This window comes from Paracoccidioides brasiliensis (genome assembly GCF_000150735.1).
Source record: "Paracoccidioides brasiliensis Pb18 unplaced genomic scaffold supercont2.3, whole genome shotgun sequence".
NCBI lineage: Eukaryota > Fungi > Ascomycota > Eurotiomycetes > Onygenales > Ajellomycetaceae > Paracoccidioides > Paracoccidioides brasiliensis.
Genome location: NW_011371360.1, coordinates 1,787,225 through 1,808,112, shown reverse-complemented (window position 1 = coordinate 1,808,112; position 20,888 = coordinate 1,787,225). Strand labels below are relative to the sequence as shown.

The following is a 20,888-nucleotide window of genomic DNA, read 5'->3' as shown; positions in this document are numbered from 1 at the left end:
CTTCAAGCCCATATATGTCCATGTGTATATCATCAAATTCATAGCGATCAAGGAGAAAAATTATTCAGAAGATTAGAAACTGAAACGAATCAAATCTACTCTCAGTATTCGTATGTAATATCCTGGTGTGATCGGGAATATCCTTCCCTCAACAAACACAAAAGGTATCTACAATTCCTAATCATCGCCCATCAATTCAGCAAGTTCCCTCTCCTCCTCTTCCGTCAGCAATGACTCGGGGGGATTTTCCACCTCGTTGTCTTCGGTCGAACTTTCTGCCTTTGCTTTGGCCTCCTGGAGCTGGGCTGGGTCCAATGACCACTGCCGTATCGTGGCATCAATACTGATGCTAACAATCGTTGAGTTAATTAACAAAAGGCCAGTAACTTCTTCGAAATGGCCTGAGTATGTATGGTGCAATTTTCCAGTCTTGAGCCGTCAGTCAGTTAAAAACAACTTCGCCATTCTGAAGGCCCAGAAAAAGAAAACAAGAGCAAGTCTACTAACCGCACAATTCCATACTCGCACTTCTTCATCCCTGCATGCGGTGACCACCCAACCCCCCCGTTCATGCACGACAACATCCTTAACAAAATCCGGATGTTCTAACACCATGTTCGGCTTCCACTTAGTTTCTCTGGTTAGACACTTGGCAGTTTTATCCGCGGACGCTGTCCACAGGTCGCCATCCGCGTCGAAGAAAATTTTAAAGACGCCGGTTTTATGTTCCACTATGGGTTCTGAAAGCTTCAGCTCCTTCATCGGAGAGGATGCTTTGAAATAGCAGATGGCTGGATCACTTCCTGCGCTGAAGACAGTAACCTCTGACGGATCCTCTTCGGATACCAGGGGGTCAATGGCAAAGTCCTGTATTCCAAGAGCGTAGTATGTGAAGCTATGCAACCGCTTGCCGGTACGTATGCTCCAGATAATTATTTGAGTATCTGCCCCGCCGGATATCAGCAAATCATCACCGGGAACTCTAAGGGAAATTAGAGCCTTTACGAAGTCGGTGTGCCCCTCATATCTTTGTTTCGGTTGCCGCGTAGCTACGTCCCAGCTCCAGATAGTCTTGTCCCAGCAGCCAGCATATATGGTTGTGCCATCGGGGGAAAGGCAGATGCTTGTTAGGGGTGCGGTTGGTCCTTTGTAAAGGGCGGAAGTTTTGCCTGACTTTAAAATCAAATAGATAACCAATTAGGCTTTGAAATGTGATGGCGATAATAAAAAGGTATCCGTCTGCCATACCATACCATATGTAAATTTTAGCGGGGGTTGTGTGCTAACCTACTTCAAGTTCCACTCTCCTTAGAAGGCCTGCACTCTCGGCGACATAGACAGAGTGACTGCTGGAGGGATCAGCAGCGATTGCCAGAAGTTTGCTATTGAGCTTGATCGGGTTTCCATTTAAGTTCTCTGACTTTTTGGCTTTGCGATGTGAGTCCTCCACGGCAGCGCTAGGGCAGTCAGTATGGTCGGCATGGTCACAAACGGCCTATGTCTATGTCTATGGCTGTAGAGGGTACTGACGTTGTACGAAAGAAATCATCTGGATGTGATGACACGGCCATGATTGTGTATATCCAGGGCATTAAAGCCTTAAACTCAGCTTCGAAATGAACTGTTTATCTCATATATCTGTATCTGCATATGTGAGGTGAAGCTCCTTGGTTGTCCCTCTGCTTGGGCGAGCTCTGGGAACTAACTAACTATCGTAATTCCCAAGCGAGCGGAACACCCAAGCGAGCGGAACACCAAATCAACATATTTCAACTGACTAGATTTTAAATCAAATTATCTCAACACCACAACACTCAATTAAATTAAATTAAATTACACTAGGTTGAGGACATCTTATTCTTGTGTGCCTGAGAGTGCCGCAATTACTGCAGCGTTGTGGAGCTCATTGGCGTGGTGCAGGCTCAGATGACTGAGACTCATGGGGTTGAATAACTGCCTGTTCAACAGGTGCAGCAGGTGAAATAATAAGATCCTGAGCTTCATTCCTAGTTAGACCTCCTGTGTGTTGGATTTGATGTCTAGACCTATTCCACTTTTGCTTCTCTATCTCATTTGCATTGAATATATCCTGGTATTGCTTCTTCATAATAGTGGCGCTGACGATGCTATATTCACAAGCCTTGATAATTTGATCAAGGCCTTCCACTAAGCCCTGAGGCTGACCAAAGCTCTTTAACCTTTTTTGCTTGCCGCTGCAACTGCTGGGGGCTACTAGGTGTTTGAAGAACCCAGGACGTACTAGATATGCTAGGTGATCGCGTCGGAGTGCGGAGCTGAATATCCAGCTGCTGGATAACATAGTCAGGCTGAAATGGCACTATTCCAGTAGCCTTGAAGCCATTCTGAATATTCTGAGCTTTAAAAGCTTCCACACAGGCTGCAGGATAAGCTTCTAAGAAATCAATCTTGGAAATAGTATTGATTCCAAGCCGCATTCGCTGTTGGACTAGACTGCCATATACTTGCTTTAAAACTGAAAAAATGCTCACACCTAGTGGCTGCAAAAGATGTGATGAATGAGGAGGAATGCAAAGACAGATAATTGCATTAATCTTGCAGGTTTGATCAAATTCCAGAATAAGATGACTACTGTGTCTATTCAGAATAAGAAGAATAGAACTGCCAATTTGACATGGCTTTACTTCTGAAATAAATACCTGTGTAAGTCATTTAAGATCTATTTCATCAGTAGTCTAGTCATTAGACTAACATCAAGCCTCCAGCCATTTGGAAGGCCTTCAAACCAGCCTTCCTGAAGATTCTGACCTTTGAGAATGATGTATGAAGATAGAGTCCATCCTGATGAATTGACTGACTCAATTACAGTCACTAATTTCTGATTTCCAGGCTGTAGAAGCTTTGCCTGGCTATAGCACTCACTTCTAGTAATAATCTTAGTAGTAGCACAGAGTTCCATTGCAAAGTTAGTCTCATCAACATTGTATATCTCCTCTGACAGAATCCCATACTCAGCAATTGCATCCTCCAAGGATCTTAAACCAAGTCTGAATAACCTTTATATCCTCACATTTGGCCCAGTCATGATTATAGCATCTGGAGTAACAGGCCTGAAGCTCAGGATGGCGTGCCACTAGATTTGACACCCAGTTCTTGCCAACGCTGGGGGGGGGGGGGGGGGGGTTAGTGGTGGAGGTGGTGGAAGTCCGTATAGTAAGAAGATAATTAGCTGTATCCTCAACGAATGCCGGCCGTGGGGGAAATCCTCATTTAGCTTGATACAGCACCCATTCAACTAGCCTATTCTCTTCAGCCTGGGTTAATTTGATTGAATTTGCACGTAGATTCATGCGAGCAGTCCGGCCATTGAGTCGATAACTTAGAGTAGATAATGACACATCAAATACACGTGCAGCTTCACGGATTGAGGAGATTTCTTGCTTTTTTAAAGCATTTATTGCGAGCTCAAGCCTCCCCTCTCTCTCAAGAGAATTTGAAGTGTTTTTATTGCGAATTGGTGGCATAATTGCGCGTTGAGATGGATGAGTAGTTAAATGAGAAGATATTTTTGAATTGGTGTTCCGCTCGCTTGGGAATTACGTTAGTTAGTTAACTATAACTAGTTAGTTAGTTAATCGTAGTTAAGAACATCCAAGTTATGAAATCAAGGGCCCAGTTAATGCTCTGGCACTAGTTAGTTAGTTATAGTTAACTAGTTAGTTAGTTAACTAACTAACTAGTACTATCCAATTGCAAACAGCGCTAGTCCTTATCAGGCTAGAGCAGACTGCGCAACAGGGCTCTATCGCTTTCCCGTAGCGAGGCTTCCTTTTCCACACCAAACAAGCTTCTGCTGGTTTTTTCTCTTCATCCTCTTTTCCTTCATCCTTCAATCCTTAACACTCACTTTCTCAATCTCATCACGCTACTCTAACTGCACAATACCATCTTCATCCTCCCTCTCCCTACTTCTTTTCTCCTCCTCAAACACTGCATCTCTCCTCCTCTCTTCTTCCTGGCTCTGTTCCCTACTGTTGGTCTGGTTGTTGTCGTTCTTGTTAATTCTCCCTCTTCCAAATACAATACCTTCTTCCCCTGCTGTCGCGCGAATCCGCGCAGCAATCTTCTTCATTATGGATATGAACCACTTCATCGGGTTTGTAGCTCTCCATATCATCTCTCTCCCCATCCTTGTTGCCAGAATTTTGCAATCTTAAGACTAACTGAAGCCAACAGGCAGCGATTTAACTTGATATCGAAGAGTGATATTCGGTTCGAGCGGCTCCTTGATCCCGTTGCAGATCCTTAGGCTCTGGAGCTGACTGGTGTCACAGCTACGTTGGTACTCTCCATGAAATAAACCCAGAGGACTCCACCATTGCCCTGGAAAATGTCATTTCACACGGCACGGAAGGCAGACGTGGCAATCCTGCTGAGGAAATCGCCCCGTCTGCTAGTGTCTACGAATACATAGTCTTCCGCGGAAGCGATGTAAAGGATATCAGCGTTGCAGAGGAGCAAAAAGAAAACCAGCAATCCGAACCTCCTCAGGTGCCTAATGATCCTGCTATCCTTGGTGTAAGTCAAACGTTTGCCCGGCCAATCCCAACCGCCAATGTCCATCGCACCCTCTTCACTTGTCTAGTTTCGCCCCTCCAATTGATCTTCTGATGAAATATTTTCGGATGTAAATCACAGACCTGTTCTGAAAGCGCAAAACCCCGTGTGGATTCTTTCCGTTGCCTTCCTTCTGATCAAGATCTTATCTTATATACTCTTTATGAATTTCTGTAGGCCTTCTGGTTTTATACAATTGGGCGTGGCTAATCATTACCTTTGACAGAGTGGAATGCGGCCTGGACCTCCTCAAGGCCCTCCCCGTGGCCAGGCGAATCAGACTCAGTTTCAACCTCCTGGTCGTCAACCACCTCCTGGCTATCAGCAACCACCCTTTCCCGGTTACTATACTCCATACAGTCAGCGATTTGGCCCTCCTGGCTTTCCTCCTGGACCAGGCTTTCCAAACGCTCCATATGGCGCTCCTCAAGGATGGTATCCTGGTCCAGGTCAAGGATTCCAGCAACCACCTGGTCATTTCCCACCACCACCACAGGTGCCTATAGGCACCCCTCAACAACAGCAGCAGGGACAGCAGGCGCAGCAGCAACGCCCTGGGGTTCCTCAGCCTCCATCGTCTGCAAATGTGCCTAAGCCTACCTCTGAACTACCGGTTGGCGACAAGATCTCTCAGCCCACCGCACCCGCTGCCTCTGCACCCGCACCCCCATCAGAAAAACTAAAAACCTCAGTTCCTGAACAAACCACTCCAACTACTCTCCCACCGACATCACAGAAACAAGTCACAGCCCCTACAGCGGCACCTACTACGGCATCTGGCACTGCGTCCAAAGCGCCACCTCCTGGACCAAACGCCTCTGGGCCGATGAATGGAAGAGTTATGCCTGCTATTCCTATACCTAAACCACATATTCCTTCTACAACCACAGCCACAGCCACAACCACAACCACAACCACAACCAATACATCTGGCACTGTCACCACGCAGACCCCAGTGCAAAATGCTAGGGCTACATCGGCGGCGATGCAAGATGCAACCCGGGCTGCTACTGCAGCTGTTGCTGCTGCAATGGCTAAGCTCCCCCAACCCCCAAGCCAAGTTTCACAGCCAACAGATAAAGCGGTTGAGGCCGTAACCAAAAAAGTCAGCGAGATGAAACCGCTTGACGGTGAAAGAGCTCCTCGCGGAACACAACAAAACACCCGTGGCGGTCGGGGCGGTCATCGTGGCAGCCACTACCACCCGCAGCCCAAGAAAGTCGAAGTACCCACTACCGACTATGATTTTGAATCTGCAAATGCCAAATTCAATAAGCAAGACCTTGTGAAAGAAGCGATTGCCTCTGGCGCACCGTTGGGAGAGTCTGAACAAAAGGAAGTCAACGGCACAAGTCCTACCGAAAGCGCTGACAAGGCAAATGGAACTGGCGCCAATATTGCCTATAACAAAGCCGCTTCGTTTTTCGATAACATTTCGAGCGAAAGCCGGGACCGTGAGGAAGGAATTCGGGGCAAAACCAGTGGCCGGGAATGGCGCGGAGAGGAAGAGAAGAAGAACATTGAGACATTTGGTCAAGGAAGCATTGATGGCGGTTATCGTAGCGGATACAGAGGACGTGGAAGAGGACGCGGGTCTGGTGCACCACGCGGTGCCAGAGGATCGTACACTCGAAGTTATTCCGGTGGGCGCGGACGAGGTGGTTTCCGTGGCGGACGAGGGGCCCCACAGGCTGCTGGAGTTTCAACTTCGTCTTGAGCTCACTTACCCATCCCGCTCTCCCACTATTCGCTCTCGTTCGCGATACTTTCACCCAATTTGATGTGCGATGAACGAAAATTCGATGGTTAGCTACCCTATTTACTATGAATAGCTTTCTCATCCAACATATTTTTGTTTTTATGTTTCTTCTTTTAAATCTCGATGGTCCTTTGTTTTATGCCTGTGTATGTCGTGATGACCGCTGAAACTGTACTATTTTGGTGATGGAATTTGAGTTTCTGTCTTCGTGCATGCGTGTCTTGTTCTTTTGCTCGCAGGCTAATATCCGGCGTTGGACCATTCCATCTGTTAATCCACTTCCTCGTCTGTTTCTCTCTTTTTCCTTTCTTTATTTCTCAATCAGGGCAAATGCACGTACTTGTGGGGCGCTTTACAACTACTGCTTAATGGCGTGGCGTGGCGTGGCGTGTGCGGGTGGTTTGCAACAATATTTGACGAAGAATAATTTGTATTTATTTTCCTTTGCGCGTTGGTTGTTTGGGGGCGGGAGGTGGTTTGGATGGTGCTGCTGCTATTTCTCTCTTCTGCTGTACTTTTGTCTTTTTTCTCTCTTTATGCCACATGAAACTTTTTCGATATTTTCCCCATGCTTTTGTTTCTTTTGCTATTCCTCTTTTCCCATACCATTACCCCTGAGGGCACATTGCCCCGTTTGCCGCACGTTAATCGTGTTGATTCCCCTGGCACCCGGTTTTCTGTTCTCAATGGTAACTCATGCGCTTTCTTTTCTCCCATTTAGCTTTTGTTCTTTATACTCTTACCTATCTTGCGACCTGATATAGGGAGATGTTTCTCTGGATCCGGGAAGCCGTTACACGGAAATCTGTGCCTTGTACCTTGTTTTCCCTGTTTCTCTGTTTGCCAATGCCGGGATCCCTTCATTTGAAAATTCGGCACACATGTTTTCTGTCTGTGTGTGTCTTGTTTTGTGCTTTAGTCTTGTTCATAGGGGTTTGGAGAAGGGGAATCTGGGTTAATCAGGCGAACTGAGAAAAAAGATATAAAGTAGCATACACACAGCCTATTTTTTAATACAAAAAAGAACCAAAATCGGGAGTCAGCGAAATCATGATGATAGATGATAAAATGAAAATTGAAAAACCTTGGAAAAATTCGCCTCGTATGAGGCTTTCGACTTCTCAACAAGCGTGCTTTTTTTTTTTTTGCCCTTAGTTTTGATGCTCATGTCTTTTTCTTGCAGAGCAATAATCCAAAGCTAAACTTGATAATTCAAAGATGACAGCCAGCCACGAGGATAGCAGTTCATGTGCCATGTATACAGTGCCTGGTGCCTGAGATGGAGCGCCTTTTCACGTGCAGGGAGTGTTTGATTTGGGATCTTGCTCTCATCGCCTTTGAGAGTCCCCAGCGGACGGTTCCATTGTATGTGCCGTACATACATGTTATGTAGCACTCAACTGCAGTTTTATAACTGGGAACTATAGATATCCTTTGAACTCCTCAGATCATGGACTAGTAAAATATCAAAGCATTTCTCAATTCTTGAAGCTGTGTTGGCTATGTATGTGGGACAACGAGAGATGGATATCATGTGAAGAGGACGGGCATATGCATGTTGACTAAGCTGCGCCTGCAGGGTAATTCTGACAAGCCGCGGTTCAACGGGGGGTAAAAAATGCGCTTCTTAAACAACCCGCTGTTGCGCATCTGCAACAACCTGCCAGTGTCGGATGCCGGATTGCCAGATGCCTGATGCCTGATGCCTGATTATTCCTTTTGTCAACTTCCCGGCAGCCCTGTTTTTTAGTCAGCTAAGTAACACAATAGCTTCTTGCCAAGGTTTAGTTAAATGTGGGCAATATATCAGATCTCTCCTCCCATATCCCTCCCTCCCATCCAACCAACACCCTGGTCTATATAGATATTTATACGATCTCTATGCCTTATTGATCATCTTTTTACTCTTTTCTGTCGCGTCTCTTTAACCAATTACATTTCCAAACTCTCCCGCCTCGTGCTCCCCGATAGAGGCCGGGTTGTCCCTCCTCCATGTCGGACTCAGTCGGCAAGTGTTCCCTGTTTCCCATCTGTTTGAAGAGGAAATATCCAACAATGTCACAAGAGAATGTCCCTGTTTTCGTTTTATTTATTTATTCAAGAGAACTTCCACTGCTTCCTTTCTCTACTTACGGAGGAAAATCATTTCATTGGTTAATTATTTCTCCTCGTGGCTTTTCTTACTTCTCTAGACCGAGTGTTCGTCCATGCGCTCAATACCGTGAAGCGCATACCCCGAACGGGGTCGGCCAGACCACCCCTACCTGAACGTCTAAGGCTTTATGGCTTATACAAGCAGAGCATGGGTACGAAATCTTTTATGTTTTGTTCCATCCCTCACTCTCCCCGATCCATTCCACTTTTCTCGTCCATTTATATGGATTTCGTGTGAACGTGGGAAGCTGATGCGGAACATTCAATCGTGATTTAGAGGGTGATGTGGAAGGGGTCATGGATCGTCCTGACGATGATGGAGCAAATCTCCAGGCTGAGAGGGAGAAATGGTACGTGCATCCTCCCGTTTTCAATTATTTATAAGAGTAAATACGTGTACACCTACCATCAAAGAACTACAGCTAACAAATATACCGTTGAACCGACTAGGGACGCCTGGTACGCGCAGCGCCATCTATCCCGCACTGAGGCGAAACGGCAATACATCACCACCTTACTAGACACGATGAATAAATACGCCTCCTCGTCACCGGAAGCGCGCGAGCTCATATCTGAATTGGAGTTTGTCTGGGATCAGATAAAATCAAACTCCCCCTCCTCCTCCCCTACCAGCCCCGTGCACAGCTCCAACCTGCCACTGCACCAATCATCACGCATACCCCACTCCAGGTCAAACTATGGCTCTCAATATGGGAACATTCGAGGGCGGATATCTCGGGTTGAAGCTGAAGAATTGGGGAGCCGGGTACATGGGCGGGATCCAAGGTTGAGAGTGCTTACTCCTGTTAGTCAGCCAGATGTTTATATGCCCAGTACTGGGCGGAATTACGAAACAGCGACTGGAGAGGAGGAAGAGGAGGAAGAGGAGGATGACGACGACGACGAAGAGGATTTCCAGGAGGCGCGAAATAGTCCTTACGAAGACTATGGCAACGATCAACAACAAGCGGACAATAGTGACGCCCGCCGGCGACCTCCCGGTGCCTTAGAAAAGGAGAAAACTAAAGACAGGACCAAAGATAGAGATAAAGGCCTCTACAATCGCCGCTGGCGCCGGCGCATCGAGCAAGCCATGACCAAAATGACAGCTGAAGTGGCCGCGATGAGAGAACAGATGGAGACACGCGCGCTGAACAGTCGTCGCCGCTCGAGTCTGTGGGCGTGGATTAAATGGCTTGTCTGGATTGCTATCCGGCAGTTGTGTTGGGATATTGCAGTGTTGGGGTGTGTGCTTTTATGGCTGCACGTGGTTAATGGGGATAAGCAGTTGGAGGATAAGTTGAGGGGGTTGAGTATTTGGACGGAGGTGAGGAGGAGGGTTGCGGCTGTAAGGTTTGTGAGAGTAAGGATTCCGAGGTTGGGGTAGTGTATTTTTAGATTTGTTGGAGGGGGTTGAGCGGGGGGGGGGGGAGGAGAGTTGGCACTTTTGCACCCTCTTGTTTCATTCCCTGTTCCCCTGATTCTTCTTCTTTTCTCTTTGGGCCTTTGTGGTCGTAAATAACTTCCCCGTACATATTCTCAGAGCATTGCTTTTATTCATCCCTCATGAACCTGCATATACATACCTTCCTTACCTTTCCCCCTTTCCCACTAACTATTATCTGTACCAAAGAGATACATGCATGCTTGTATATAAATATATATATATATCCCCCAATGCTGCTGGATAGCAGCCAATGAACTTGTATATAGGGGTTGTAGGAGTTGTTGTAGACACTTAAAACCAACCCTTTAGCAAAAGTAAAATTAAATAAATAAATAAAAATATTCTTTATTCGCATTAAACAGCGTGATCCTTCTTAAAGAACAAATTTCCTCACGATTATCGATTCCACGAACTCTTCCATAACTTTCCAGAACTCCATCAACCTGGCTGAAGCAATATATATATAAATATAAATATAAATATCTAATCTCTTTGAAATTTAACAAATCACGTGACATACTATAGAACTAAGCAGATTAATCCGACTCGAAATTAGGACTCTTTGCTGGCAAACGTTCCATAGACCGAGGTCACCATCCGCGGATTCACTAAGTTAGATGACGGAACCGCTTGTCGATTCTGAAAGGGGAGGGAGAGTATCTTCCCCCACGGTCAATTGCGTCAGATCTATATCCCATACATCATTTTTTATCTACGTAGATAGATGGAATGCGATTACGTCGATGCTGGAATGAGTATCTATTTGTTCAATTGAATGAGTGGGTGAATGAATGAACGTATATTTCCAACAACCCCATCCGGAAAAGAGAGAAACGAGAAAGTTATCTAGGTAGATATAATTCTCTACAGAATAGTACGGGATATATATCCACGACTGCTGCTGCGCCCGTTCGTGCCTCTACTAAGTCGACACACCAACTTGGCTTAGGTATCGAGTGTCAGTGGAGTGGACGGTGTTAAGATTTACATGTACGTAAATATATACGTACACTGGGCTTCTGGAAAGAAGAAGACGTGTTAAAATAAGATGGCCAACGACGATGGCGCGAGACGGAGGGCGGCGAGGGAGGCTGTGGAAGGGTTTTGTGAAGTGTAAGTTTAAAGAATCACTGCATCTGACCTTAAACAAGGGTATTACTCTTCTATAGTTAACTATCTATATGCTAACGCTCTTTCTTCAGGTATAAGGGGATTATGGAGGAGAAGAATTTCAAAGTCAGTATCTGCAGCCATATCCGTGTATATCTGGAAAGATACATTTACTTTAACGACGTTTGTGAAAAGATGATTCCATATCCCTTTCAAAACTGACGCCTATGTTTATCTTCCCTTTGCCTCACGGAATACAGGGCTATGATAGACAACTCATGCAAGATTTGCGCCTGATCGATGCCAGTCCGTCCGGGGGAGCAGTCTGGGAACTTACTATCACAGAATTCTGGGCGAATTTGAACGGTAGGACGAATATTTGCATTCATTTACATTAGTTATTCCCAATGGCGGATATGCTAATTAGAGTTGCCCCTGAAAATTAGGTGTGATGCATGGCGGTGCTTATGGGGTGATATTTGGTACGTGATTCGAATTTCCTTTCCCATTTTATTATCGAATTGATTGTAGCAAAGATTAACTGGTGCTGCAATATGCAGATATGTGTACTGCCATTTCCATGAATCCTATTGCGAGGGAGGGATACTGGGAGTAAGTTCAACACAGCAGATACACAACGATCAACATCGCGACTCAAAACTTTCCATCTAGGTTCCTAGCTGGCGTTACCCGATCACTGAATATCTCTTATCTGAAAGCTGTGCCCATAGGTATGAATATCTACGAGAAAATACAAAACATTGTTGCTCCTTTCCATTCTCCCACTTTTGACTATACACACTAAGCCATCCACCCCTCTCCTTTATCGAAGAGTAACAGGGACGACGATACGCATCCGAGCCAACGTTGTCCAGCACGGGCGAACCATGGCTCTTATCAGTGCAGTGATGGAGTCGCCGGATGGGAAGGTGGTGTATGCCACAGCGGAGCACCACAAGGTGCATGTTCCGGCGCAGCCGGAGTATGCGCAGAGGATGAATGAGTGGCGGCGGCAGCGAGAGCTTGCTAAACTGTGAACGTAGACGGTGTTGGAGGCAAAAGGACAGTGATTAAGCGGAGCATGTTCAATTTCCAGACAAATTAAATGAACTTAAGTTTCAACGGAAGTAGAAAACCGTGTGGGCATTCCGAACTAATAATGTATATATATGTACAGAGCAAACGAGATCTTTTGTGTTAGTTTTTCATTATGCTAAGATGAAGTACAATAATCTAATATTGCGGTCCCGAGTAATTGGCATAGATCTGCTTTTCTCGAAGATGGATTGGGGTCTGGCCCTTGGGGGTATCGGGGATTTCTTTCTTTAGTCCCTATTGTCACGAGATATGTCAGTCACAATCACCTGTCCGGACTTTTCGTGATTGAGAGAAACACGAAATGAAAAGTAGCGTACAAGTTTCTCAAATACACAAGCATTCAGCGCAACCTCGGGCCTCCGGCATTGCCACAACTGGTGGTTACTCTGTTCTAAACATTCCCAATGAGCCTTAAATTGGTCGAAGCAGTTTGCGTTGATATCCTTGATACTAACCAAACAATTTAGCAACGCCAGCATTCGGGAACAGAGAAAAAAAATAAAAATAAAAAAACCTATAACAATGCCTTCAGTATCGACAAAATACATACACACTAGCTGCGCAACGGGTAACTTTCCGGCCTTCTCTCAAGCATTCTAGCTCGCCCTTTCCATTAGCCTCCGTCTTGCACTTCATGTAATCGTCATTGAATGCCCTGCAGCGGTCGCCGATAAAAAATGATGCGCTCATCAGAGGGGCAGATGTGGCCCCAATCTCTTTGACCTTGGGGATGTCATCTGGCATGGGGGTTGTGTCGATGAGCACATGTTGGTTGAACCTATGTTAAGAAGCAGAAGTTAGCCCGGCTCTTGGACTGTGGGGGGAAGGGGTAACAATTGAGGGCCGTACTTAGCTCCGCGACTCCCAGACATGGTGGCAAACTATGTTCCGTGCACGATTGGAGCTTTTAAAAGTGGATGCGGGAGGGCGGGCGGGGAGGAATTAGAATTGGGGTTCGGCGGGATTGAGCTGGCGTTTGGTTGCTCTTTGCGTTGTAGAGGCTTAGATAAGCGGTGTTTTTGCTCTGATGCGGGTTTATTGATATCCCGGATTCCGCAACGTCAAGACCTATTTACGCCTCATTAGTTATAGGTATAGGTAGATGATGTTACATGAAAGTTCTCTCATTTGGCAATATCTCACACATATGACATGTCAATTGGGATTGAATAATATGGTGGGTGGCTGCCTTAGAATCATAATTGCAGGGTTCAATTATGCTTGCCGGGGAAGTGCAGTTAAATATCAATCCCTTAAGTGTTTACCAGCTTCCATGGCATCCTATTCCTTTACTTTGTTTCTTTCATGGGTGAATATCACCGCGATCTCTTGATATTGAATGTTTGCCAGAATTGCTACTCTCCAAGGAATGATAAAGAAGCTAAGTTCCCGTTCTATCTCATGGCAATATCTGTTCTAGATACTGTCTTTTTCCTCGGATTCATCATTCTCTCGCATTGTCAAACCATACCGTGCCTGTGTGGATCTCCCAGAGTTCCCTATTTTGACTCGTGTCTCTTCCATCTTGTTCCTCCTTTGTTCTTGATTCAGTGTATTTTTCGCTTATATCTGTCATTCGAGGTTCCTACACTCCGAATAAAAGAATGGCGGAGTGAGTAACTCTAATCCGCCAAGTCCCCCTGACTGATATACAATTATGCTAAAGTGGTCCTAGGTACGAACTGTTAGGTGCAAAAGGTAAACAATGATACTACCTCACGTTTGGATAGCTACGGTTATTGTTTTAGCTGGGCCTCTTGTGCGTTCGTTGACTTCTTTCAGCGTGGAGGCTGGACTTGGAGGATAAACAGGCCACCGCCGGATCAAGTAACCCCGTTGATAAAAAGTCTCCAGGAGGTGACCCTAATCAAAATAGAAACCCAAGCAGCGGTAGGAATTCCCTGATTTATAGAGAAACTATAGCTAACATGTCTAGGCAATTCTGACAACGACGGAGCATTAGCAGCACGCAGAGATCCAGGGGTACCTATTCCTGTAGGTAGAGGTGTGCCTGTCTGGCTCCGAGGTCGTGGCACCAATGGAAAACTCAGACGGAACAATGCTGCTGCTTGAAGCGAGGGTCAGCGGATATACGAAGGCCCTGGATCGGTTGATACTAGAATTAGCCTCTATCCTAATGGCATGCTACTTGAGTGCAAACCCTATGGTGTTCTATGTGGCTAATTGCTTTTTGTAGACAAAGCCGAAAAATACACAGATCATTTCGCAAAACTCACACGTTATTTGGCGGCCAAGGAGATACGCAATGAACTTACGGAAAGGCGCCAAGGGTTGCTTCAGCAATTAAGACAGAGGCCCGATTCTTCTACTACATTTTCGGAAACGGTACGGCTTATTTTGAACCATATTACGAATTCATAAGAGCTAACAATTATATGCGCACTTTAGATGCTTTTCCTTTGGCCAGAAGATGAAATTCCAGTAGAGACTGCTCTTGGGAAAGACCTGGAAGCTCTGGATGCCATCCGTGAAGAATTTGGCTATTATATCTATCTATATGAGGAATCTCCACATGAACAAAAATATATTCGAGTCGATGGTCACGATCACGGAATTATCATCGAGATTGTCAAGCGGTTCCGAGCAAAATGGGTGAACCTTTTGACGGAAATGGGCATCAAACCCAAGTTATATCTAGTCCAAATTCCTAACGTCGACCTCCTGAAAACGGAAATAGGCTTGGTCAAATGCCGCCAACCTGGTTGCTGTACTATCGAGGCAGTCCCTGTACTCTTCGGAGGATATTTATATTCGTCTGATTTGAGAGTTAGCATTGATAGAGGAAATTTGCTTTCTTCAAAGAACGAGCTTCGCTTGCGTAGTGCTGTCAATCAAACTCTTCAGAGCGTGCGATTCCTAGTGGGCCATGTACGAATGCGGGTGAATCTTGGGAAATTTGTTCTTGAAAATTACCGAGTTCCTCCAGATTCGAAGCCACGGTAGTCGTTCGAGGAATTTCGAAGCATGCTTTTCTATGGGAGAACAAAGGGCCGTCTTATTCCTGGGTATGTCGCTCCGTGCGCTTTGGGATTATCTCAGTGCTAACGTTTTGCAACTCAAGCCTTGGATTTAAGCGCTATGACGGTGACTTAATAACTCGATGTTCACAGGCTTCAGATATCCTTATACCGTTTGACCCACAGGTCGAATTGTTGGAAGATAATAAACCGTTCTACGCCGTAAATATCGAATTTGAAGATGCCAATGAAGCATTGCTCCGCTTGGAGGCCGAATTTAGGGAGTCCCGTTTCAGAACCGATATTTTTGAGGTGTCCCAGCGACGTTGGGTAAAGCCTCATGGCGACGATGGACTTGGAGATAAACGACCACCACTTCAAATTGGGGTTGTAGACTTCGAAAAAGTTTGTATTCCCCAAACCCACTTAGTAGCTGAGGCAATTTAATCGAAACAAACATCTAACTCTTCAACAGATCTGATTGGCAATTGGAAATCAAAGCACTTGACTTCCAGCAACTGTCAACCATTGAAAAATCTCTAAAAAGCTTTGCTCACTCGGTCCAATTCAAGAGCAGTCCTACAGATGGGCTTCATGGTGCTGCGAAACAACAAGTTACATTTTGGATCTTGTTTCTGTTTCTAAAGTTACGGAGAAATCAGCGCTTAGGTATTGTCTGAAAGGTTCTAAGTACATCTTTGAGCTTGCGCGGTATGATACGTACCATCCCGCCGTTTATTCAGGTCCCTCTTATACCAGTAGCAATTACCATAACCAAATGAATCAAACGGCTGAAACGACATGGGGCGCATCCATATTTCACGACGAATGGGATAACATACTAGGCAAAAATGGTAGCTTCAGGATTGGAGAAGCCGCCGATTGGAATGCTAGTCTGATCACCTTCTTTCCCTACGTTGATGATGTGCCCTTGACAGATGTTAATGCTGGATTTAACCAATTCATCCACCTAGTCAACCAGGCAGCACTGCTTTTGGCTCCCGAACGAGGTAGTGATGTCATTGAGCGGTTTGAAGTTGCTCCTAGTGAACATATTAAACCTACGAAAACGAGGAATGTCCCAAACAAGTCCTAGGCATAGGACACTGCTTTATCGTGAGGAGTTGCGCAGTTGTCGCAGTCTCTTGGAAAGGAAATTCCATCAATCTATGCCGAATAAAAGGTTGTAAACAGATTGAAGAATTGGCCAATGACCCATTAACATCGATGAATTGTGGCATTCGACATACGTTCCCTTCTCGCTCTCAAATGTCTTCTAATTTTTTAACTCATCTTCTTAATAATGTTTATGCGAACGGGTTGAAATTTGTCAAGGACGAACTTTTACCACCCAGCGCATTTAACATCAACTTTGTTTCAAACAAACGTAGTTAAGGCAAGCAATCATGACAAAAATGGTCCCCTCTTGCGTTCGCTATCAAGGATCGTTTTCACCCTAAAAAGGCCAGATTTATATATTAACAGCCAGCAAGGAATATTAAAGGGAGTTTACTAACAGCTCACACAGTTCGACTTCCTGATCCATAACTGTGTAGGTAGCAAATTTAATTCCATGTTAGAAGCCAAGTTCAAGAACCAGAGATATAATATCTCCCAGTTGTTAAACTCCGATGATATGGAGCGCGTATAAGGAGCCCGCGCCGCAATAACCTGGCAATGATCTGTTCTCTAAATTTGTCAAAGGCCAAAGGAAAGGCAAAAGGTCAAAACCAGGTTGAGAATGCATGTTTTGACAATTGCCTGGCATGATGAAAGGGCCCTATATGCGCAATATCTATAACCCCAGGCATATCGTAGTGTTGAATAAGCCAAGTGCGGGGCATAGTTATATCGGATAACTAGTTAACTAAAGTAATAAGATGACATATAATTAAGCATCATCACCACCACCCCCGGCACTGGATGGTCCTGTAGTAGCTTCACTAAGGAGTTTTTGGCGGAGAACTGTTTAGGATCTGTTAGACCGGAGGGCTATCTAAGCACAAAGAAAAAATATTAGAAAACGTACCCTCCTCGATTGTCCGTAGATTCATGCTCTTCAATTGCACGACTTTCTCCAACTCTCGTAGATTTGTGCCTAGCTCTTCGACCTTTGCGTTGTAGAAGGCGATGGCCTTTGGCATTGTCTAGATTTGCAGGGTTAGCGGATAGAAACTGGTGGGTTTCTTCGTAAAACAGGCGTAGTAAACGACTCTAATCCCATGATTCTAGGATTACACCCCATTGTACAATACTAGGGAAGCGTAAAGCATAGAAATTACACACCTTCTCAACATAAAATCCTGTCCCCACATCCACAATTACATTCTTCCTATCTGCCAGTGTTCCTTTGACATACAAAGAGCTCGTCAACGGAACCAGAATATCGTCACTTTCCCCGGCCACAGAACCTCCCCCAGCACCATTTGTACCTCCGGTGGGAGGGGTTATACCGTCATTTATCGAGCGGATGCAATCGCGGAACTTTGACTGAGCATTTCTTAATTTTGCGTGGGAGCTTGTTAGATGTTCTAGCTCTGAGCTCAGACGGGATTGGAGGGAGCGTAGTTGCGGGGTGGAAAGGGTTGCGAGGTCAACTGGTGATTTGGCTTCCACGTTAGTTGATTAGATATCTAAGAGCGGGAATTAAGGGATGACTTGTTTATTTTCCATAGATAGAGGGGCATTGAGATGAGAATTGGGATCGGGAAATTTTGGGGCAGTTGGATTGTTTGGACGGACTTGCTCCTGGAGGGGTTTCACTAGGCTCTTGCTGTGCGAAAGAGGACTGCGAGGACATATTCTGGGTTTTGTTGTGTAGAGGAGTATGAATTGAGTGGACAGAGGTAGACGATTAATTATTTTGGGACGTTAATAATAGTGATTGGGCATCCGGGAGGAGATGGTTCAGCATATCTTGTTATGTTGTTTGAGGTGTGGAGAGTAATTATAGTTTGGCATAACAAATTTGATGGGGTTTGGTTGGAAGTTGTTAGTTGCTATGAAAGACAACAGGGAAGTGTGCCAACACTATCGATATGCACTACTCGACGAGAGCTTGTGGGCTTCAAAAATCATTAAATGGTTCATTTACAGAGAAAAATCTATGTAAAAGCTAAATACAATTTCAGGAATGGAAATCTTTGGATAAATTTGGTGTAAAATATAATACATGCGTATCTTTTGTCCAACCTATATTTGAGGCCCAAAAGAATCAATTTTGACTCGCTCAGGGGTTTCAAATATTAGAAGGTGACAATATATTAAACTATCCCTGGACCCAAATCCTTATAATAATACATGTTGAGGGAATATCACAACGTAACAGAAAGTAAGACCACCTTCTTCTAGAGCCTATCAAGCAACGACTTGGTATAAAAGCGCAGATCCTGTAGTGATACTGTTTCCCGAAAATTCTCTAATCGTCGACATTGAATCTCCAGTTTGCTGTCTCTCTTCCACAACTTCCCAATGACGATTATCACAGGATACCCAATCAAATCTGCATCTCTGAGTTTCCATGTGAGACTCTTCTCTCTATCGTCAATTATCGCATCGACGTCGGCTTTCCGACTTTCCATGAGCGTGTCGTAGACTTGTTCAGCTTCCTTCTCCAGCTCTCTGTCTGAAATGATTATAACATCGAAGGGAGAGATGACCCTGGGCCAATTGAGTCCTTTGGGGTCTGCCAGGGTGTCTGCAACAGCAGCAATCATCCGGGAAACACCAATGCCATGACATCCCATTTCAAGAGGAACTGATACCGTGCTGCTTGATTGAGCTAAAGCTGTTCTTTCCGTTGTTAAGCTACCTCTTAGAATTGAAGAAGGTATAGCCACAGAAGCATTTAGCACGTCGCTATATCGAGTTCCCAGATGGAATGTATGGGCAAGTTCAATGGCAGTGTGTGTTTCTACCGAGTTTTCACCGCACTTAGAACACCTGTCTCCAGCCGCAGCACTAACGCAATCGAGTTTTACATTAGTTCCCGGGTACTGGTGAATGGACGAGAATTGCACATTTAGCTGTTCTAGAGCTTCCTTGCTCTGTCCTGCTGGTAGTGGAGGACGATCGCAAGGTCGGACACGGTGATCATAAATATCCAAAATAGCAGGATAACTGGATTGAGCCGCAGAGACTTGAGGATCTTGACTGGCTCTAGCTTGCCATTTCATCAACGGGCTGCTTACTCCAGCATCGAGATCCACTCCCGCTTCTCGAGCGATCGCTCTAACGGCATGTGAATTGATCTTGCGTTCCACTGGGTCGGAATGACCCTCCTGTACCAAATACTTCGAGTAGAAAACTCTCACAAGAGTTTTTCTATCTTTTGAAATGCTCATCCACATGTCAGTTGAGATCGTAGGGGCTTGTTGTTTCCCTAATCCTGCAGACTCTGTATCGAGAATTGAATACGTTGATTGTTCGACAGGATCCTTGTATGCTTTCCCGTCGGAAAGTTCTTCGTTGTATACATGACCGCAGCTGGAACAACTAACAATAGTGTCTTCGCCTTTCGAATTTGGGAGATGAAATTCGTGACTTAAACTTCCTCCCATGTTGCCGGAATCTGCAGCAGCCACAATGTATGGCAACTTGAGCTCATCGAATAGTCGTATGTAGGCCTCTTTGACAGCGTTATACGTTTCTATTGCCTTCTCAGCACTGTAATCAAAAGTATAGAGATCTTTCATCATGAATTCTCTGCCGCGAAGTAACCCCTGTCGAGGCCTTGGTTCATCCCGATATTTCCTGCCTACAAATTTAAAAGTACTCGTTAGCAGTATATGGTGATTTGAAGCCAGATCGGAACTCACCAAATTGATACAATCGTAATGGAAGGTCTCTGTATGAGCTCACAGAACTCGCTACAAGGGAGGTTATTTCCTCTTCGTGGGTCGGAGCAAGAAGAAACCTAGCCTCTTTTCGGTCTTCAAATTTAAAAAACTAATGTCCATTGTCTCAGTTGATGTATTGAGGGCTCGGAAGGAAATTGCAGAATACCTCTGAATCCTTTTTGAGTCTTCCAGACTTTTCCCACAAAGCTTGGGAGGATATGGATGACAAAGATAGCTTCGATGCCCCTTGTCGCTACGGTAAACATACGAACAGTCAAATGCTAGAAGACTTGGAAATCTTACCAAGTGTGCGCATGTGCTTATCAATCAGGCGTTCGAGCTTCTCCTGCACCCGCAGCCCAAGTGGAAGTAAATGGAATACCCCAGAATAGGCCTAAGAATGGTGAGCCGAAGAAAAAAGAAGATGGGGGCGTTTGATCCCACCTGACGAAGAAAACCTCCCTGAATCAGTAAATCATTTGCATCTGCCAAAGAAATGATCAGTCTATGTTCATAAGTGTGAGGAGGTCTCGGATCATACCGAGAGTCCCGGACTTTCTGCTGATTCCTCCCGTCGGAGTCCAGAAGCCTGAGAGTCGACTTCTTCCATCATTCTGTATATTAGTTAGCTCTGCAAAGCTATTCAAACACATTCAATGTTATGCAGTCAACATACATGAAATCTACATCGGTGAAGTTGGGAAGGATACGGGATGAGAGGAAATCGACGAGGCCGTCCAGCTCCAAACAAGGAGACATTCATAGGAGCCACAATTAAAAGAGAGACTCAATTAAACATCCATAACGCATAAACTTAAAAAAAAGAAGAAAAACACCCCTTCCAGATTTGAGATATATTGTCAATTCTATATATACAATTGAATCTCATTGATTGCTTGTTCTCACGT

General features: G+C 45.1%; 9 protein-coding genes across 9 annotated transcripts; 5 read left to right on the top strand and 4 right to left on the bottom strand.

Annotated features, from left to right (window-relative positions):
• Positions 1-177: 177 nt before the first annotated feature.
• On the bottom strand, positions 178-1,571 carry PADG_02925 (uncharacterized protein; the record flags this gene model as incomplete). Its single annotated transcript, XM_010759893.1, has 4 exons — positions 178-429; positions 508-1,173; positions 1,292-1,457; positions 1,531-1,571. 4 exons carry the CDS (start codon positions 1,569-1,571, stop codon positions 178-180), a joined length of 1,125 nt encoding a protein of 374 aa, XP_010758195.1.
• Positions 1,572-4,112: 2,541 nt separating this feature from the next.
• PADG_02924 (uncharacterized protein) lies at positions 4,113-6,313 on the top strand (the record flags this gene model as incomplete). The annotated part of the gene is made up of 4 exons (XM_010760354.1): positions 4,113-4,135; positions 4,216-4,251; positions 4,281-4,557; positions 4,823-6,313. 4 exons carry the CDS (start codon positions 4,113-4,115, stop codon positions 6,311-6,313), a joined length of 1,827 nt encoding a protein of 608 aa, XP_010758656.1.
• Positions 6,314-8,806: 2,493 nt separating this feature from the next.
• PADG_02923 (uncharacterized protein) lies at positions 8,807-9,896 on the top strand (the record flags this gene model as incomplete). The annotated part of the gene is made up of 2 exons (XM_010759892.1): positions 8,807-8,859; positions 8,960-9,896. 2 exons carry the CDS (start codon positions 8,807-8,809, stop codon positions 9,894-9,896), a joined length of 990 nt encoding a protein of 329 aa, XP_010758194.1.
• A 1,108-nt stretch (positions 9,897-11,004) lies between these two features.
• On the top strand, positions 11,005-12,103 carry PADG_02922 (uncharacterized protein; the record flags this gene model as incomplete). Its single annotated transcript, XM_010759891.1, has 7 exons — positions 11,005-11,069; positions 11,159-11,249; positions 11,327-11,432; positions 11,513-11,548; positions 11,627-11,678; positions 11,739-11,797; positions 11,907-12,103. The coding sequence occupies 7 exons, from the start codon at positions 11,005-11,007 to the stop codon at positions 12,101-12,103; spliced, it is 606 nt and encodes a 201-aa protein (XP_010758193.1).
• A 196-nt stretch (positions 12,104-12,299) lies between these two features.
• PADG_11513 (uncharacterized protein) lies at positions 12,300-13,036 on the bottom strand (the record flags this gene model as incomplete). Its single annotated transcript, XM_010760672.1, has 4 exons — positions 12,300-12,398; positions 12,482-12,614; positions 12,715-12,942; positions 13,014-13,036. The coding sequence occupies 4 exons, from the start codon at positions 13,034-13,036 to the stop codon at positions 12,300-12,302; spliced, it is 483 nt and encodes a 160-aa protein (XP_010758974.1).
• Positions 13,037-14,202: 1,166 nt separating this feature from the next.
• On the top strand, positions 14,203-15,128 carry PADG_11512 (uncharacterized protein; the record flags this gene model as incomplete). The annotated part of the gene is made up of 3 exons (XM_010760671.1): positions 14,203-14,317; positions 14,362-14,510; positions 14,574-15,128. The coding sequence occupies 3 exons, from the start codon at positions 14,203-14,205 to the stop codon at positions 15,126-15,128; spliced, it is 819 nt and encodes a 272-aa protein (XP_010758973.1).
• Positions 15,129-15,149: 21 nt separating this feature from the next.
• On the top strand, positions 15,150-16,238 carry PADG_11511 (uncharacterized protein; the record flags this gene model as incomplete). Its single annotated transcript, XM_010760670.1, has 3 exons — positions 15,150-15,190; positions 15,247-15,547; positions 15,720-16,238. 3 exons carry the CDS (start codon positions 15,150-15,152, stop codon positions 16,236-16,238), a joined length of 861 nt encoding a protein of 286 aa, XP_010758972.1.
• A 795-nt stretch (positions 16,239-17,033) lies between these two features.
• PADG_02919 (prefoldin, alpha subunit) lies at positions 17,034-17,942 on the bottom strand (the record flags this gene model as incomplete). The annotated part of the gene is made up of 4 exons (XM_010759890.1): positions 17,034-17,107; positions 17,172-17,289; positions 17,429-17,751; positions 17,885-17,942. The coding sequence occupies 4 exons, from the start codon at positions 17,940-17,942 to the stop codon at positions 17,034-17,036; spliced, it is 573 nt and encodes a 190-aa protein (XP_010758192.1).
• Positions 17,943-18,489: 547 nt separating this feature from the next.
• PADG_02918 (proline-tRNA ligase) lies at positions 18,490-20,739 on the bottom strand (the record flags this gene model as incomplete). Its single annotated transcript, XM_010759889.1, has 6 exons — positions 18,490-19,898; positions 19,960-20,089; positions 20,147-20,226; positions 20,284-20,374; positions 20,522-20,594; positions 20,657-20,739. 6 exons carry the CDS (start codon positions 20,737-20,739, stop codon positions 18,490-18,492), a joined length of 1,866 nt encoding a protein of 621 aa, XP_010758191.1.
• Between the last annotated feature and the right edge of the window lie 149 nt (positions 20,740-20,888).